Source organism: Peromyscus leucopus, chromosome 7 (assembly GCF_004664715.2).
Source record: "Peromyscus leucopus breed LL Stock chromosome 7, UCI_PerLeu_2.1, whole genome shotgun sequence".
In the NCBI taxonomy this organism is placed as follows: domain Eukaryota; kingdom Metazoa; phylum Chordata; class Mammalia; order Rodentia; family Cricetidae; genus Peromyscus; species Peromyscus leucopus.
In genome coordinates, this window is record NC_051069.1 from 109871785 (window position 1) to 109891375 (window position 19591).

At 46.2% G+C, this 19591-nt stretch overlaps 1 protein-coding gene across 3 annotated transcripts in view; it reads right to left on the reverse strand.

The window, feature by feature from the left end:
• Window positions 1-19591, reverse strand: part of Ulk4 (unc-51 like kinase 4) — a 352379-nt gene that overhangs the window by 290221 nt on the left and 42567 nt on the right. For all 3 annotated transcript variants that reach the window (XM_037208051.1, XM_037208050.1, XM_037208049.1), the window contains 2 exons: window positions 12336-12443; window positions 8608-8691 (listed from right to left, as the gene is read on the reverse strand). In XM_037208051.1, coding sequence (XP_037063946.1) covers window positions 8608-8691; window positions 12336-12443 — 192 coding nt within the window. The remainder of the gene's footprint in view (window positions 1-8607; window positions 8692-12335; window positions 12444-19591) is intronic.

Below are 19591 nucleotides of genomic sequence, written 5' to 3' on the forward strand. Positions count from 1 at the left end.
TGCTTCCCGATCCACTGAAACTTGAAGAACTGAGAAGTCCCAGCCACAAGCTCCCACTGTGGACCTGCCTGCTGCCACCATGCCTTCCCTGCTTTGGCAGACTGTGTACCCTCAAACCACGAGCCAAACAAACCCTCTTCCCTCAGGCTGCAGTAGCCAGGGACCTTATCACAGCATCAAAGGTGAGTGACATGGCAAAGCACAGAAGAACTTAGTTTGGAATAAACCAATGTGCTAAACGTGGGAAACCCTTCGGCGGACTCTCCTGCTTGCTGCATTTCTGAGAACTCACACAGAAGAGAGATCTTTCAAAAGCTGGAGTGTGGTAGACTATTCAAAGAATGCTCAGCCCTCACTAAGCATGAAATCATTCTGAAATTAATATCAATTAATGTAATAAATACGGAAAACTCCATAGCCAGATGGCTCAGTTTTTCAGGAAACGAAGAATTTATTTTTAGAAAATTATGAACTTAATAAATGTGGGGAATCCTTCAGTCAGAGCTGTCACCCTTGTGCTTTTAGGAGGGTTACAATGGCGAGACCCTTACAAATGCAAGCCACTGTAGCTCTCAACTTATCACGTAAAGGAAAGAGAACTCATACTGGAGAGAAAAATGCATACAGGTATAGTGAACGTGGAACAGCACTTAAAGAGAGTTCTTATCTTACACTCAAGAAACCACAGAAGTAGAAAAACCCTATATTTGTAATCTAACAAAAGTCTTTAAGTGCTGGCCTCAAGGGCTTTCTCCCAGAGTTCAATGGAGGCTCTACAACCAGCTAAAGATCTAATCTGAAGGATAAGGAATGAGTCTATGCACCATGCTCTTTTAGTCCATGTCTCTTTATTGTTCTAAGTAAGTTTCTCCAAATACAGCGAGGGTGTTGGCTTCTATACATGTATAAACAATAATTTTTTGGCAATGCAACGTGAGGCTTGGAAGTTTCAGGATCTAAGAGAAAGACGATAAGATTCACACAAAGAGCAATAACTGTCAACTTTTATTACTGCACAATGTGGGAGTGGCTAGTGGAAGTTTCCTGGTGAGGTCAACTAGGGATTAAATCAACAAAGGAGTCTAAAGAAAGAAATTGTGCACATGAACTACATTCCTAAGTGTGGAAGGTATTAAGCTAAGAATCTATTAATCAGTAAAGATCACGAATAGGGTAAAACTGTCTTTTCTCCACGCATTGCTCTCAAATGGCCCTGTGAGCCATTTTTCCAATGGGCTGGGTAAGCACCCTCGGTTACTAGGCAACCTACAGAAGCAATAGAAGAATAGGTGCAGCTTTTGGTCTACTGTGGCACTTTTGCTATGATCAGTTGCTTAAAAAGACTTTTAGATCTAAGGATTACACCTAGGCTGCAGAACAAAAGAAACAAGACCTGGCACTGACCAGCAGCAGCAGCAGCACAGGTCTTCAGCGCTCTGTGGGAAAGTTTCCCCCGCCCCATCCACCCCTGGTGCCAGCAAATGGCTGATTACCTTTTCTGTTAGTTTCTCGGGGTAAATGCAAACAATAAATCTTTAAGCTAAAATCTTGTGTTAAAAACTGAGGTGAAAATAAGTACAAGGAATTAAGAATTTAAGGTTAGTAGCTGGGCGGTGGTGGTGCATGCCTTTAATTCCAGTACTCGGGAAGCAGAGCCAGGCAGATCTCTGTGAGTTCGAGGCTAGCCTGGTCTACAGAGCAAGATCCAGGACAGGCACCAAAACTACACAGAGAAACCCTGTCTCAAAAAAAAAAAAAAAAAAAAAAAAAAAAAAAAAAAAAAAAAAAAAAGAGAATTTAAGGTTGGTGAGGTTAATGCAGGATAATGATTCTCTTATCTGCAGCAAGGTGAAATCAGGGCACATTTTTACCTATCTATCTAAAGGTTGCAAATCAATAATTAGACATGTGGTAATTCTTTGTCCTTGATGTCTCAAAATGTCTCAAATGAAATACTTGTACCTGGAAACTAACACTGGTCAAACGCCTGCCAATAAAGATAATTGCAGGAAGGTAGACTCTGAGTTTATGTTGGTAAAAAGGAACAAAGACATGATTGTGGGAAGGTGGTTTTTGACGGTGTGACTGTTTTCACACATAGCCAGGGGAAGTTATTAATATACCCCAATGCATAGGGAAAATTGTGCCCAATAAATGATCAATCATATTGCTATAAACTTTTGGGAAATGAAGTCCAGGGTTGTAACAGATGGGAAGGCTACAATCTCACATAAGAAGCGCAGTGCAGGAAACAGCCAATGTATTCAAAAGGCAAAAACACCCAAACGCCTTGCAGTTTAGTTTAACTCCTCCACCAGAACCCTTGGTTCTAATGGGTTGGCCCTGTCGATGGCGGCTGGCAGCAGTAATCACCATGGGAAAGCTTCCTGTAAGAATCCTTCCCCAGTTATTCATCAGAGGCCCGCACAGTGGAGGATTGAAAATGCAGTGGGTATGGATGGGCCTCGTAGGCCCTTGGCCCCACCTTCCACACCAGGAAATCATAACGAGAAAAAAACATAACTGGATTTGTTTAGGGATTTTTGTTTTACTGAACATTTAACAATAAACAAAAGAAAGCTATGAAGATATCAGTAAAAGTTTTCCTTGTTATTTAAAATGGAATCTTCCTTCAGAGAAATCTTAGGAATACAAGAGAAGAGAAGTTTCCAGGTAGCCCTGACTCAACAGCAAAACTACAGAGAACACAGCTCTGAACTCCTACAGTCCAACTCCTCCGCTGAAGTGTCCGGGGGCTCGAGTGAGGCCGTGACAGGTGCCTGTGCTCTGGTGCAAAGGAAGCCTCAGCCAACAATGCCGATCTAACCAGAAATACAACACACGTGTTTCTCTAGATGGAGCATGGGATAGATGTCAGAACACGGTCGTGTGAGGAGAATTCTGAGTGCTTGTGAGAAAACTCCAAGAAAACAAGAGTCTTGTGACCTCAGCCTCTTCAAAAACATGGAATTGTTCTTGGATTATGCTTCCATGACCCTCCTAGGTGTAGCAAATAGGAGTAAGTTTACTTTAGATTATTCACTATAATTGGCTATTGTTGTTTATTTATATGCCTCTATGGAAAAACTTTTTTGCAAACATGGACAGCTTGTCCTTGTGATTGTACACTTTACTCATGTGACTCTTCTTCACCTTCAAAGTTCAAATTGTCTGATGCTCTGAATAAAGTTGGATATTGCACGAGACTTTAGTCCACCTCATTTTTAGGCTCTGCTTTCCCAGGTCCCACCGCCTCTACAACAGTAAACAGATAGAAGGCTTTGGCTTTGCAATAGCACTTTCTGCATAATTATTCAAAGACAGGTTGATTTTCTAATTATAAGGTATCTTAGTTATGGTTTCTATTGCTGTGAAGAGACACACAGCAATTCTTACAAAGGAAAACATTTAATTGAGGTGTTGGCTTACAGTTTCAGAAGTTTAATCCATTATCATCATGGTGGGACATGGCAGCATGTAGGCAGACATGGTTCTGGACAAAGAGCTGAGAGTTCTACATCTTGATCCACAGGCAACAGGAAGTAAACTGTCTACCACTTTGGGTGTAGCTTGAGCATGTGAGACCTCAAAGCCCGCTCCCACAGTGACACACGTCCTCCAACAAGGACACATCTTTTGATAGTGCCACTCCCTATGGGCCAAGCATGCAAACATGAGTCCATGTGGGCCGATCCTATTCAAACCACCACATAAAGGGAAGACCAAGATGCCTTAAAGGCACAGAATATGGACTAAGTCTGAATTGAAGAAAGAAACACTATCGAATTGAATGTGGCATTAACTGATGATGGAGATTAGTCAAAGACTAAATGATGCTGGGAGGTGTGGGGTACCCTGGGAACCCACACTTCTGTCAGTACCAATGAACTCACTGAGTCACCCAGTGAAATGTGATAGTTTCCCTCATGTTTTCTCACTTTTGTTCAGTGTTTCTCAAGTAGAGATTTGATAGTAAAATATCAGAAAAATCTATAAAAAAACAAACTTGGGATAATTTAACTGAAGAAATGAAACTGTAAAATAATAATGGAAGAAACTGAAGATGGTATGGATAAATAGAAAGATGATGCACGTTTATCACCTGGAGGATTGCCAAAGGATATCAAAAGACACAATGGCTTCCCTATTTAAGTTCTAAAACCATTATTAAAAGAAATAGGAGGCTGGAGAGATGGCTCAGAGGTTAAGAGCACTGACTACTCTTCCAGAGGTCCTGAGTTCAATTCCCAGCAACCACATGGTGGCTCAAAACCATCTATAGTGAGATCTGATGCCCTCTTCTGACCTGCAGGCAAACATGTAGACAGAACATTGTATATGTAATAAATAAATAAATCTTTAAAAAAAATAGAAAAAAAGTCTAAAATTCACATGGAATCACAAAGGGCCCCAAACAGCCATATCCGGAGCCAGGTGTGTTGCACACACGAGTGAAACCAGCACTTGGAAAACAGAGACGGAGCTGGGAGTTAAAAGCCAGCCTTGGCTCTACAGGAAGTTTGAGGCCAACCAAGGTTACACACTACATGAAACCATCTCTAAAACCAAAACAACAACAAAAAAGGCATATAAATATCAACAGATAAAAGGGGAAAGTCTTCATAATGAATAGATAAATGTATCTACATTAACGATAAGGACTTAATTTTTTTTACATTTATTTATTTATTTCAGGGAATGTTGTGCATGTGCCACAGTACATGTGCAGAGGTCAGAGGACAACTTGCAGGAATCAAATGCAGAAATCAGGCTCTGTGGCCGGTGCTTTGGCCTCTAAGACACCTCATCCGCCCTTAAGACCTTCTGCTGTCAACAGATACTGTAAAGAAAGTAAAAGAGGGGCTGGAGGGATGGCTCAGAGGTTAAGAGCACTGACTGCTCTTCCAGAGGACTTGAGTTCAATTCCCAGCAACCACATGGTGGCTCACAACCATCTGTAATAGAGATCTGGTGCCCTCTTCTGGCCTGCAGGGACACATGCAGACAGAACACTGTATACATAATAAATAAATAAATCTTTTTTTTTTTTTTTTTTTTTTTTTTTTCGTATTTTGCCTTTCCTGACTCATTGTACCAGGTGGCTCGAACTCACAGCGATCTGCCGGTCTGTAAAAAAATATAAATAAATAAATCTTTAAAAAAAAAAAAAAAAGATTGGTTTAAAAGAAAGAAAGAAAAAAAGTAAAAGAGCCGACCACAAGTTAAAAGTACCCACACCATGGGACTAGAGAGTTGGTTCAGCTGTTAAGAGCATTTGTGTTCCCAGCACCCACGTGGGACAGCTGACGACTGCCTGCATCTCCAGCTCCAAGGCATCTGACACCTTCTTCTGGCCACAGTGGGCACCTGCACCCATGTGCACAAAACCACACACACACACACACACACACACACACACACATACACACACACTTAAAAATAAATCTGTTTAAGCACCTGCAACACATAATCACAGACAACAAACAAGAATACACATGGATTCCTTTGGGCAGAGTGATAGGAAATGTGTTCCAACATTTCATTTCAGAAAACAAAGGCACAAATAAATGCATTTTAAATGTGCCACCATAAAATAGGTGGGACAAAATGGTAACAGTGTGGGTGAGGAAAATGCAGTTCTCACGGCTAAGGACACACTGAATTGCTTCTCCAACACAGAGAATCTTCATAAATTACACAAAATCTTGAACCTTCCCCCTTTATGAAAGCATAAGACTCAACATGTACATGTGTGTACACATATATACACAAAACACATATAATTCAATGTATTAAAAAGCAAGCATGTTGCTGGGCAGTGGTGGCACACACCTTTAATCCCAGCACTCTGGAGGCAGAGCTGGGTGGATCTCTGTGAGTTTGAGGCCAGCCTGGTCTACAGAGCGAGATCCAGGACAGGCTCCAAAACTACACAGAGAAATACTGTGGTCGTGCCCCCCCCCCAAAAAAAGCAAGCATATTACTAAAACACAAAACTTTATCTCTATTTTAAAACTGTTAGTAATAATTTAGTGAACAAATATCATTCTCCACGCTGTGTCATCTGCAAAACTTGTACACAGAGACCGAAAGGCAAAAGTAAGAAGCAGAGCCCAACCCAGTGACCTGTGATGCCTCCAGGAGTCCCCACCCCAAAGGAGACCAGTGATCACATACAATTTACCCACTAAAGTCAGTGAGTGCCACCCCTTATCTGTCCAGACAGGGCTCTACACACCCAGGACATGCTGTCATAGAAAATCCCTATTTCCTCCAGGATGGGTAATTCATTGCTTCTCTCTTCTCTCTCTCTCTTCTCTCTCTCTCTCTCTCTCTGTCTCTCCTCTCTCTCTCTCTCTCTCTCTCTCTCTCTCTGTCTCTCTCCTCTCTCTCTCTGTCTCTCCCTCCCTCCATCCCTCTCTCCTGTCTCCTCTCTCCTCTCTTCTCTCTCTCCCTCTCTCCCTCCCTCTCTCTCTCCCTGTCTCTCTGTCTCTCTCTGTCTCTGTCTCTCTCTGTCTCTCCCTCTCTCTCTCTTTCTCTCTCTCTCTCTCCCTCCCTCCCCCCCCTCCTCCCTCCCTCCCTCCCTCTCTCTCCACCCACTGTTTCTGCCTACAGTATGTATTGTTCATCAGAACTACTTTTATGTCTTGTCTGCTCTGTCAATGCTACATACTTAACACTCTCACTTTAGACACATTGTTCCCACCTCAGCAACAGACAGGAGAAAAGTCTGGAGAAAAGACACTCCCGAAGGTTCTACCAGGAGGCAAAACAATGTCAACTTTAAAAATAACAATGGGACATTCCAGGCCTGCCTGCTCACCACTGGCAGAAGACCCTGTGTTTGAGGTCTTACCACCAGCTTCTTTGGTCCTTACATCCTTGACATATTGATTCTTTCATGTTTCATCTTGTCTCCCCAAGAGGTAAGGCTAGTGTTCCCCAAGTGCCCGAGCTTAAGGCCGTGAGTGATAAGTGAGAGCATGGTCCTGGCCGCAGCTGAGGACCCTATTCTCACGTTACTGATAAAGGATGATGCATTAAACCCCATGTCGCATGCACCATCATGACAAAGACCTACAGACTAAGAGCCCATAGGCTCATGGATTTGAATGCCTGGACACCAGGGAGTAGCACTATTAGGAGGTGTGGCCTTGTTGGAGGAAGTGTGTCACCGGGGGTGGGTTGTGAGGTTTCAGGTGCTCAAGCCAGGCCCAGTGCTTCTTCCTGCTGCCTGAGGATCAAGATGGAGAACTCTCAGTTCCTTTTCCAGCACCATGTCTGCCTGCATGCTGCCATGCTTCCCAAACCTCTAAAACTATAAGCCAGCACCAATTAAATGCTTTCCTTTGAGGAGCTGCCATGGTCATGGTGTCTCTTCATAGCAATGGAACACTGGCCAAGACACTGACCACTAGGGGGCGCCTCAGCCGCACACCCACTGCTGGAACCCTCCTCCATTGCCATGTGACACTGGAAGGAAAATGTTCATCCTGATGAGTCTTTTTCATTCTTGTAGTAATCAATGTCTTTAGCCTGTGGCTTTTCCTTGGGTGGAACCATGTCAAATAGCATCAAGCAGATAGAGGCCACCAACCTGCTAGGCCAGTTTGGTGGGTTTTTTTTTGGGGGGGGGGTAGGGATTGAGACAGGGTTTCTCTGTGTAGCTTTGGAGCCTTTCCTGGAACTCACTCTGTAGACCAGGTTGGCCTCGAACTAACAGAGATCCGCCTGCCTCTGCCTCCCGAGTGTTGGGATTAAAGGTGTGTGCCGCCACCGCCGCCGCTGCTGCCGCCGCCGCCGCCACCACCACCACCGCCACCTGGCACTAGACCTGTTTTTAAGAACTGTGTGTGGTAACGTGGAGGCTACGTGACAATGGACCACAGGGTGGCCATCTGTGTGGAGCTCAGGAGGGCAGCGACAAGCTCATCGTGCGTCAGGTGGCTCACGGAGGGCTCTGCACACATCTTGCCTGCTGGGCTACCCTAGAAAAATCTTGGACAGAGGCAGGGTAATTAACATCATCTTACAGAGCAGTGGTTCTCAACCTTCCTAATGCTTTGACCCTTTAATATAGTTCCTCATGTTGTGGTGACCCCCAACCATAAAATTATTCTGTTGCTACTTCATTACTGTAATTTTGCTGCTGTTATGAAACTTAATGTAAATATATGATATGCAGAATATCTGATATGCAACCCACAGGTTGAGAATCACTGCTATAGAGGATGGTCAGGCCACATTGTCTGCATTTCCCATCATCTTTTTTTCCTTTTTTTTCCCCCTGAGATAGGGTTTCTCTGTGTAGTCCTGGCTGTCCTGGAACTCACTCTACAGACCAAGGTGACCTTGAATTCAGAGTTCCATCTGCCTCTGCTTCCTGAGTGCTGGGATTAAAGGCGTGTGCCACCATACCTGGCTATCCCACCATCTTTTACGCAGGACACTTAAGCGGGGATGCGGCCTGCCAGATTATTTAAATTCAGGAGCAAGAGCTGTTTGACGGCAAGTGTGCACCGCTGTGGGCTGTGCTCCGCTCCTCGCTCCTCGCCTGGAGGGCGACTGCAGTGGCCAGGTCTACAGAGGACAACAAAGGCTCCTTACCCCTTCCCGGAGGCACCTCATAAGCACAGTGTAGGCAGCCAAGGGGACAGCCCAGCAGTCCCTGGAGTGCTGTTTCTTTTCTTCCTAGAAAAATGAAGGTGAGGAAAGACCGTGAAAGTGGTGCCACAAGAGATCCCCAGCATTCCAGCAAAAGCTGCCAAGCACACAGCTGAAGCTTTCCGGGTCCGCTGGAATCACCACTTGCTCCCGACATTTGGACTTGACCTGGGGCCTCTTACTGCGTGTGCACACACAGTATTTCTGCTTCTTGTCCTGCACAGGGTGCCGGGCAGGCCCTCGCACAGCCAGCTGTGCCCTCGGCGTCCCCCAGCGCAGCATCCCCCAGCACAGCATCCCCCAGCGCAGCACCCGTTATCTGGCGTGAGGCAAAGATGCAGAATGCTCAACTCCCACTGGAGTGACTATGGCAAAGCCCAGGCTCTAGACAAGGCCGGGCCACTCAGCTGTACAACCCTTAAACAGACAAGGAGCAGCGAAAAGCAGGGGGGAGGAATGTGCTGGGAAGGTGAACACAGAGGGGCAGGTGACCCCATCCATCTGCCCCCTGCCCTGGCCCCTCTCCAAGCCACTTGGCTACAATTCTCCACTCCCCAAAAGCTGTGCCCCACTCTCTGGGTTTTCTGATTCTCTCACCAACTATCTGTGTTTCTGTATCTAACCTGTGACCCTCCTGCCACTTGGTGCAGTCTCCCCTCCTCAGAGAATCTGCGAGAAAGAAATAACCATGTCCACTATGCACCCGCTACACACACTGGGAAGTACTTCTCTACCCCATGCCCGGAGTCCTGACGGACAGCCCGCCCTCCCACTTGGGAGAGGCTTCATTCCTATCCTGCCTTCCCCAGGCCCATGGTAACAAAGAGTCCTCACTCTATCATTCCTAGACACAGTATGTCTTCTCTCCACTGACTCATCTCCACCTCAGTAGGTTCACTGTCTCCCTCTCCAGACGATCAGAAGTTTAAGGACATCCTCAGCTACACAGTATGTTCCAAGCCTGCCTGGCTCCTTCCACCTTATCACTTCATACAACCCCTTCCACTTGCTCCTCAGTCTCCTCAGCCCACTCTACTGACTCTGTATCCCCACTCCAAGTAAAAATGCATAGGCAGCTGGGCGGTGGTGGCACATACCTTTAACCCCAGCACTCGGAAGGCAGAGACAGGAGGGTCTCTGTGAGTTCGAGGCCAGCCTGGTCTACAGAGCGAGATCCAGGACAGGCACCAAAACTACACAAAGAAACCCTGTCTCGAAAAACCAAAAAAAAAAAAAAAAATGCATAAAAGATGGTGTTGAGTCACCAACCAGTTCTGTGGTGTGTACAGTGTGTGGTGCGTGTTTGTGTTCACAGACATATAGGTGTGACAACCAGAGTCCGCACCTCCTACACTGAGGCAGAGTCTCTCACTTTGAGTCCGCACCTCCTACCCTGAGGCAGAGTCTCTCACTTTGAGTCCGCACCTCCTACACTGAGGCAGAGTCTCTCACTTTGAGTCCACACCTCCTACACTGAGGCAGAGTCTCTCACTTTGAGTCTGCACCTCCTACACTGAGGCAGAGTCTCCCACCTTTGAGTCCACACCTCCTACACTGAGGCAGTCTCTCACTTTGAGTCCGCACCTCCTACACTGAGGCAGAGTCTCTCACTTTGAGTCCGCACCTCCTACACTGAGGCAGAGTCTCTCACTTTGAGTCCGCACCTCCTACACTGAGGCAGAGTCTCTCACTTTGAGTCCGCACCTCCTACACTGAGGCAGAGTCTCTCACTTGAACCCAGAGCTCACTGATCCAGCTTGCTCTGGGAACCCTGTCTCTCACACTAGGATTCTAGGTGGCCACCACACCCAGTGGCATTTATGTGGCTTCTGAGGAGTTAAATTGTGGTCTTCACATTTTCATGGCAAGTCCTTTACCTGCTGAGCCATTTCTCCATGTCCCCAGCCCCAAGTTCCCAGTGACTCCCATGTCACCACCCAGTAGATTCTTTAGTCCTTTCTCTTGGACCGTCAATGCCCTCAGCCCCGGCGACGCTCCCTCTGCGCAGAGATCCACTACTGCCCCTTCCTGGCTTGTCCTCCTGCAAGCTGGGAATCTCATTCTCCATCTAATCCCTTCATTTAAACCGGAGCAGACCTAAGAGCCCACCTTAACACCTTAGGAGGGCTCCTTGCTCTTACGGTGAAGTATCTGTCTGCACCAAGGGAGTCTTTCATCCCCACATCTCCCCAGCCTCCTCACTCCTTCCCTGCCCACCCCGGGGCCTGCATACAATATATGTATTTCTTTATTTATTCATTTATTGATTCATTTGTGCTCCTGGAGATTGATCCCAGTGTCCCACACATGCTAGACTATATCCCCAACCCTAACAAGGCATTTAACTACCATGTACTTACAAAACTTCTAAACAGCCATACAGCCATGATGAGGCAGTGGTGAATAAAGATCAGAGACAGAAACATATACTAAAGAAAAAATAAATCAAGATAGAGATGGGTGTTACAAAGAAAGTCCAGGAGGGGAAGAGGCTGGAGAGGGTGCAGGCCAATCAGGAGCCAGGGAAGGCTATCTATGTCCTCTCAAGGTGTCATGGGAGAAATATAGGTGTCATGGGAGAAAATGGCACAAGCAGGAGAAACTGTATACACAGGTGCAGGGCACAGGTGCATGGCACAGGTGCAGGGCACAGGTGCAGGGCGCAGATGCAGGGGCACAGGTGCAGGGCACAGGGGGGGGTGCAGGGCGCAGGTGCAGGGCACAGATGCAGCGGCACAGGTGCAGGGGCACAGGTGCAGGGGCACAGGTGCAGGGCACAGGTGCAGGGGCACAGGTGCAGGGGCACAGGTGCAGGGCACAGGTGCAGGGGCACAGGTGCAGGGCACAGGTGCAGGGCACAGGTGCAGGGCACAGGTGCAGGTACAGGGCAGGGCACAGTGCGGGTCAGGCAGGGCACAGGTGCAGGGTACAGATGCAGGGGCACAGGTGCAGGGGCAGGTGCAGGGCACAGGTGCAGGGCACAGGTGCAGGGCACAGGTGCAGGGGCACAGGTGCAGGGCACAGGTGCAGGGCACAGGTGCAGGGCACAGGTGCAGGGGCACAGGTGCAGGGCATAGATGCAGGGTACAGGTTCAGGGCACAGGTGCAGGGCACAGGTGCAGGGGCAGGCAGGGCAGGGCAGGCTAGAGACATGACAGTTGAGGAAACAAAACTTCAAAAATACAATGAGAGAAACCTGTCAGAATATCTAAAGCTCACACGTGAGAGATGACAGCCCATAATCTGTCAATAGCACACTGGTGAACAGTGAGTAGCCCTGTGGACTTCAGAAATTGCAATTCTTCATCCTGCCATCGAAAGTTCTCACAGTCACGCTAATGTCTGCACAAACTAATGTCTCATTTACATGGGGTGGAGCTCTTACAGTGGGAAAGCAACATCTCCTCCTGCCTGAAGGACAAACACCAACAACCTGCTGAGGCTTTGAGCACTTCAGTCCTTTCATTTTAAAATGTGGTTGAGAATCTCCTAAGCTAAAGGAGCTTGGGCAGTGTGGGAGGGAGGTGGGGCAGAAAGACATACAAGGATCGCAAAAGATCTCTTCCCTAGAAGTGGACAGTATCCTAAGGCCCTGAATTATGTTCTCAGGGGAGAAGTGAGGAGGTGTCTGCAGGAGGTGACCAGGGTCAGAGTTCACCGGCCAGTCTCACCTGGGTTGCTACGAGGTAGATGAGCTGCCCAAGGCTGGGCAGGAGGCACTGCTTCAGCTTGCTGCTCCTGAAGTTCTCACGGATTAATTCCGTTAAGAGCGTGATGGCCTGCAATGGGAAAGGTGTGTCAATTCAGGGCGCCTCACAGCGCTGCGTCTGTATTGTGGGGTGTGGTATTGTATTCTCCCAAATATTGTGCATGCTAATAAACTTATCTGGGGTCAGAGACAGAGCACCCACAATATTAAACATAAAGGATAGGCAGTGGTAGCACACACCTTTAATCCCAGCACTTGGGAGGCAGAGCTAGGCAGAAATCCATGTGTTCAAGGATACAGCCAGGCATGGTGACTCACGCCTTTAATCCCAGAAAGCGAGCCTTTAATCCCAGGGAGTGGTGGTAGAAAGCAGAAAGGTATATAAGGCGTGAGGACCAGAAACTAGAAGCATCTGGCTGGTTAAGCATTCAAGCTTTGGAGCAGCAATTTAGCTGAAAGCCATTGGGATGAGGACTCAGAAGCCTCCAGTCTGAGGAGACAAGACCAGCTGAGGATCCGGCGAGGTGAGGTAGCTGTGGCTTGTTCTGTCTCTCTGACCATCCAGCATTTCACCCCAATAACTGGCCCCAGATTCATTTAATTAATAAGACTCGCTAAGATTCCTGCTACAGTGGGGACACTGGCTAACAAGGCACCTTCAAACAGCTACACCAAAGTGTGACTGATACGCAATAAACTGTGTGTTCTTAATGTTTGCATTAGTGTGGGTGCACGTGCAGACATGCACCTGCCACAGCACACGAGGAAGAGGACAGCTTTCGGGAGCTGGCTCTCTCCCTCCACTGTGGGCTCTGGGATCTAACTCAGGTTCACTTGGTGGCAAGCTCCTCTACCCACTGGGCCCTCTTCGCCGGCTCCTGTAAAGTCTGCAGTGAAATACATTTGCAAAGTGTCTGCGACTGAGAAATCCTCAGTTCCCAGTGCTCTTCGAAGGTCCTTTGGTAATCCCAGACAATGGTCTTCTCTTTGCCACTTGTTTGTAGTTCACAGTCTCTAAAGTTTATGTACACGTGGCCATATTCTGTGCATCTTTTTTCTGGCCTCTTGTATTTCATGCACTTGAGATTTTCCTGTGTTGTTGTAGATATTGATACTTCATTTTTTTTTTTTGCTCTCACATAATATTCCATTACACAGATGTGCCACAGTGTGATTTCCATATCTGAAGTGCTTGTTGGAGGGAATCAGGTGGCTGTGGTGTCTGTCCCAGTGTGACATCATTCTTCTGTCGTCATTTCATCCTCATGAACTGTCATTAAGTACCACACTCAATCTTTTGAAACTGCCAGTGCTCAGAAATTTGTTATCTACAAAATTAGCAAATTGGGCACTAACAAATTACCCTAAAAGATGGTAGAAGTACATATTTCTAAAGAGAAAGCAAAGGATGAAATAAGGAAAGTTGGAGTGTAGGGAAGAAAGCAAAAGAAAGTAGGAAATGCAGAGGTGAAGTGAACAGGCTTCTTATACATTCTAAATTATGTTTTGGTTAAGGCAAAAATAATAAAATTACATTTAGACAATTATACAAAAAATAGTTTAAAAGGGAGGAATTTTCTATACCCCACTTGAACTAGTAAAATGATGACACTAATGGACTTTGATGTGTTGGTATAAAAACCTAGGAGCGTCGGGCCGTGGTGGTGCATGCCTTTAATCGCAGCACTTGGGAGGCAGAGGCAGGTGGATCTCTGTGAGTTCGAGGCCAACCTGGTCTGCAGAGTGAGATCCAGGAAAGGTGCAGAGCTACACAGAGAAACCCTGTGTCAAAAAAAAAAAAAAAAAACCCTAGGAACAATTACTAAAACAAAATCTACACAACAGAATTCAGTAATACCACAGGAAAAAGGTCAAAATGAAATTGCAAGTTCAGCAAACTCCAAGAAGGTAGTAAAAAGGAAACAAAGGAATTTAAGACAGACAGAAAACAAAAGTCAATTGTTGCACATATGATCAAATATTTCAGTAATTACATTAAATGTAAATGACATAAATACAGCAATTAAGAGACAGAGACTGGAAAAGCAGAATTAAAACAAAGTATGACCCAACTAGAAGCTGCCTACAAGAAACTCACATGCATGGACTGTGAAAAACAAAAAAGATGTAACAGCAGCAGCGGAAATCGGAGAGGGCTGTATTGATAGCAGAAACTTTGGAACAAAACAAACCTGTTAGAGACCAAGAGAAACTTTATATGATAGTAAAGAAGTCAATTCAGCAAAAAAAGCATATAGACATATACATATATACAATCATCACATACACAAACAGATATACACATACTGCTTACATACATACATATACACACATATACATAAATATATCATATATGTCCATATATTACATACATGCATACATATCCTATACAAAGACATACATACACATATATGTTCATGTGTGCATATATATCATAAACAGAGATGTGTATATACATATATTCACACATATACATACACACATGTACATGCATACATCATGCACCAGACATGTATACACATAAATGTTCACATATATACACATACACATGTATGTATGCATATATCATATACAAACATGTATATATACATTTTCACATATACACGTGTACATTATATGCAAAGACATATACACATGTTCACATACATACATATATATGCATCATAAACACAGGCATATATACATATATATGTTCAAATATATATATATATATATGCATGTATGTGTCTACATGAATTTATCATACACACAGACATGTATACATCTACGAGACTACTGAGATACAGACAAGAGTGAGGATTCACAGAGACTGGGACTGTGTGTGAAACTACACAACACTGCTTCAAGAAACACAAGGCGATCTCACTACGGGGAGAGTTGATGTTCATGGTGAACAGGAAGGCAGCCACAAACAGCCCCACAAGAGGGGTCCAGCCAACGTGACAAACCCACAGGGTGACTCATTCCAACCCATGTACAAACAGTTAACTCAAACCGACCACCAGCATAAGCTTAAACTACACACTGTCTGGAGAACGATCACGAGGATGTTTCACCATCTCGGGCCAGTAAAGGCGTGGAGAAACTGCACCAAAGACAGATGCCTTCCAAATGCAGCACCACAGATATTAGGGAAATGCAAACCAACCCCCACATGAGACAATGCTGCACGCCTGTCAGAACAGCTGCATGAAAATCAGCAATAACCTTGAATTAAAAGGTTAATTTTTCACAAAATCGAGCATATCCTACACTCAAATCTCAGGTTGGGCTTTCTGTTCCCAAGCTAGCTGCTGGGATTTACAGCATCTCTCCATTTTATAATCCACTGGTGTTTGCAGAGTTAAGGGCCCCAGAAAATTGAGACCATTTTAATGCTGTGTAGCCAGCATCTTGTAAACAGTGTCTACACAGATGGTGAGTTACTCCAGTGACCACATCCCACCTATAGAAAGTTAATGTGGGTAACAGTTAACATATCCCTGCAATATCATGTTATTGGTTTCCCATTTATCTTTAAATTTTAAATAAATATTAATATTAAAAAGGGAAAAAAGGGGCAGGAGAGGTGACACAGTAGTTAAAAGCACTGGCAGCTCTTCCAGAGATGGGATTTCAATTCCCAGCATCCACATGGTGCCTCACAACTGTTCTAAGTCCAGATCCAGGGGGATCTGGCTCCCTCTTCTGGCCTCCTGAGGCACTGCACACACATGGTACACATACATATATACAGGCAAACACCCAAACATAAAATAGTTAGTTCTTTTTAAAAGGAAAAAAAAAAAATAAACAAATGGAACACATGAAAGGGCAATAAGAAGAGGAAAACATTTTTTGTTGACTGTGGTGGTAATCTAATTGTACTGAAATGTGATTTTGATTGTATGTTAATAAATAAAGTTGCCGGGGTCAGAGCTATTAGAGCCATAGCAAGAGTGTGGTGGTGGTACACGCTTTATCCATAGATATCTGTGTTTCAGGATATAGCCAGCATTGAACATATGCCTTTAAGACTAGGGGCTGTACATTCAGACAGTGACGAGGCAGTCACGTGTTTGGGTTTACAACCAATGAGAAGCAGAAAAAATACTTTAAATAGACAAACAGACAGAAATAGAGCTCTCTTTCGGAAGCTGGACACCGCAGCGAAGTGAGATTTTAGCTCTGAGCTCTGACTCTCGGCTTTCTCTTTTGCATTGTTTCTGTGTTTCTTATTTAATAAGACGGTTGGTTACATCTATAGTTGACAGAGGTAAAACTGAATTTGAAAAGGGCTATCAAAAAGCAGAGTGAAAGGAAAAATGAGTTAGTTGTTCTTACACCTCCTGCCTACCTGAGCGTGCTGTGCTCTACGAAGTGGTCCTCTGAGCTCATGCCACATGGCCTCACACTCATATAAGAGAGAACGCAATGTCAGAACCCAGCTGCTGCCCAGGCCACAGCCCCTGCAGCCAGCGGCCTTTCCTCTCACAGGTAACACGGACTCCCACTCTAGTGAGCAGGGTGTCAGGACCTCTCACCTGGGGAAGTGAGTTTACCGCAGAGCGGTTATTGATGGTCACACTTTCCGCCCCCGACCCCTTTCCCTGCCTTCTGCCTGGAAATCGGAGACCTGACTGCAGGCTTCTGCTGTCAAACCTCCCCATCCTCAGGAAGGGATAAGAAGAGACCCCCACTTCTGTCGTGTGGGTCCTAAACCCTCTCCTCAGAGCACCCCCATACTGTTTGTTGGCTGTATGTCTGCCTTCTTATTCTCCACAATCCATTTCAGAGCCTCTCTTGAACACACATCTGAGACCTTTCAGTACATACACACAATAAAATAAATATAAAAACACTTCGTAAACACTGTGTAACACTGAACCTTGCCATGCAGATGAGGAGATCGGCTATGACAAAACCCCTTTGCCCACTTCTGGCAGATGGCAAGAAAAATATTCTAAATGTCCTCCTACTGGGATTATTTTACATTAGATAAACATGATAGACTCACAGCTGAGCTGGGAGAGGAGAGAGAGGAGAGAGAGAGAGAGAGAGAGGAGAGAGAGAGAGAGAGAGAGAGAGAGAGAGAGAGAGAGAGGAGAGAGAGAGAAGGTAAAAAATAAGAAACTTCAAAGACCAAAATGAGACAGAAAAAACAGAGAGGGAATAGGAAACCCGGAAGCTTGGCCAGCACACAGGCAGCTTTCACTCAGGAGCACAGATAGCGAATCTTGATGACTTTGAAATGACTTTTGAAAAGGAACAAGAGACAAACCCCAGGGCTTGTCCTTAGTGTGTTATCACACAGACCATGGACATCAAGATGGGACCCCAAGGCTGTATGAATAAGAAATGCAAGAGAGAGCCAAGAAACAGGACTCTGATGTTAATGGAAGCAGGGAGGGAACGTTTCCCCGGAGACCCCAGCAAGCAGGCAATGATGGCAAAAGCCCCCCCCCCCACTTAGAACCTCCCTCTGCCCCAGGGACTAAGCCACAAGGGTGGGCTAGGCTGGCCACCTCAAACATGATTCGGGCTCCTGAGCTCAGAGAGCTTGATCTCCAGGACCTCTTACAGCCCAGAGTGTATGCTGCAGCCAGCTGTCAGGTGACACCAGGCCAGGAGCACTGAGCCGGGGCTCATTTGGCCCACACAGTGGGGTTATGAGCTTTCAAATCCGCAGCTGCCTGCATCTACCTCCAGGGAGTCCTAAGTGGTCTGGGATAATCCTTGACAGAATTGTTCTGAATATGCAGAACGCTAATGTGCCACCAAGGCAGAGGAACCCTGGCCTCAAAGCTGAGGTAGCTGGGAATGCAGGGATGCTCCAGGGTGTGGCCTTCCCTGTCACCCGCTGAACCACGCTGCAGAAGTGGGGCTGGGGGACATGCCTTGGTGCGGAGAGCACCAGCCTGAAGGGCTCCGAGCGGCCCAGCCTTGCAGGCCAGAGATAAGTGGAGGACACTGACAGTGACCTTCACGGTTGCCCCGGGGTCAGATCTCCCGTTGTGCCCATCCAGAAGGACCCTGATCATTGACCACCAAAGCATCTCATCATGTTAACTGGACCTGGTGAGCAGGATCCTGCATCACAGGACAGTCGGTAAGAGACAGACCTTGGAAAGGCTCATGGTGTGCGGCACTGCCAGTGACCTCAAGAGACCCACATGGAGCACAAGAGACTCCTCCTTCCAAAGAGAGGGAAGGGCCTGGAGAGATGCTTTGGTGGTTACAAACACTTGCGGCTCTTACAGAGGACCTAGGTTTGGTGCCCAGCACCCACGTCAGGTGGCTCACAGCTCCCTGTAATTCCAGTCCCATAGGATCTGATGCCCTCGTTGACCTATGCAGGCAGCTGCATACAGGTGGTGCACATATAAACAGGGAGGCACACACACAAATGAAAATACAAATAATAAATAAAGCTGGGCAGCAGTGGTGCACACCTTTAATCCCAGCACTCGGGAGGCAGAGACAGGCAGATCTCTGAGTTCGAGGCTAGTCTGGGCTACAGAGTGAGGTCCAGGAAAGGCGCCAAAGCTACACAGAGAAACCCTGTCTCGAAAAACCAAAACAAACAAAATAATAAATACAAATAATACAAAATAAATAATACAAAAAAAATTCAGCTAGGTGGTGGTGGCACACACCTTTAATCCCAGCACTCAGGAGGCAGAGGCAGGTGGATCAATGCCTGTCTGGCCATAAAGTGAGTTCCTGGACAGCCAAGGTTACACAGAGAAAGTCTGCTTTGAAAAACCAAATAGATAATACATAAATTAATATTAAAAGACAAGTTATGGAGCCTTGTGCTGCCCTCCACGATAAGGAGGCCCAACACTGGGCGAGTCCCTTTGGGTTTTGGAGTCCCCACGCTCTTGCTGATCGTTGGTGAGCCTGCCAGTTTTGAGCATGGCAGCAGCCTCAATGCACACACCATGCTACTGGAACCAACTTCTGACAACAGAGACCCTGCATATGACCCAGGGAAATCTCTAGTGGCCCAAGCCAGCCTGGGCCTTGTCAATCTTCCTTCCACAGCCCTTCTCCATTTGGAAATCAGCAGCCAGCTGCATGACTCTGGAATAAGATGGAACACAGTCACCACTATGCACTGGTGTTACTGTAACAACGGGCAGGGCACAGCCACCCGTCAGTGCAGTGGAGATCATAGGATCATAGGCTGCGTCTCTGCAATGGGGGGGGCGGGGAGACAGTGGGGAAAGGAAGCCC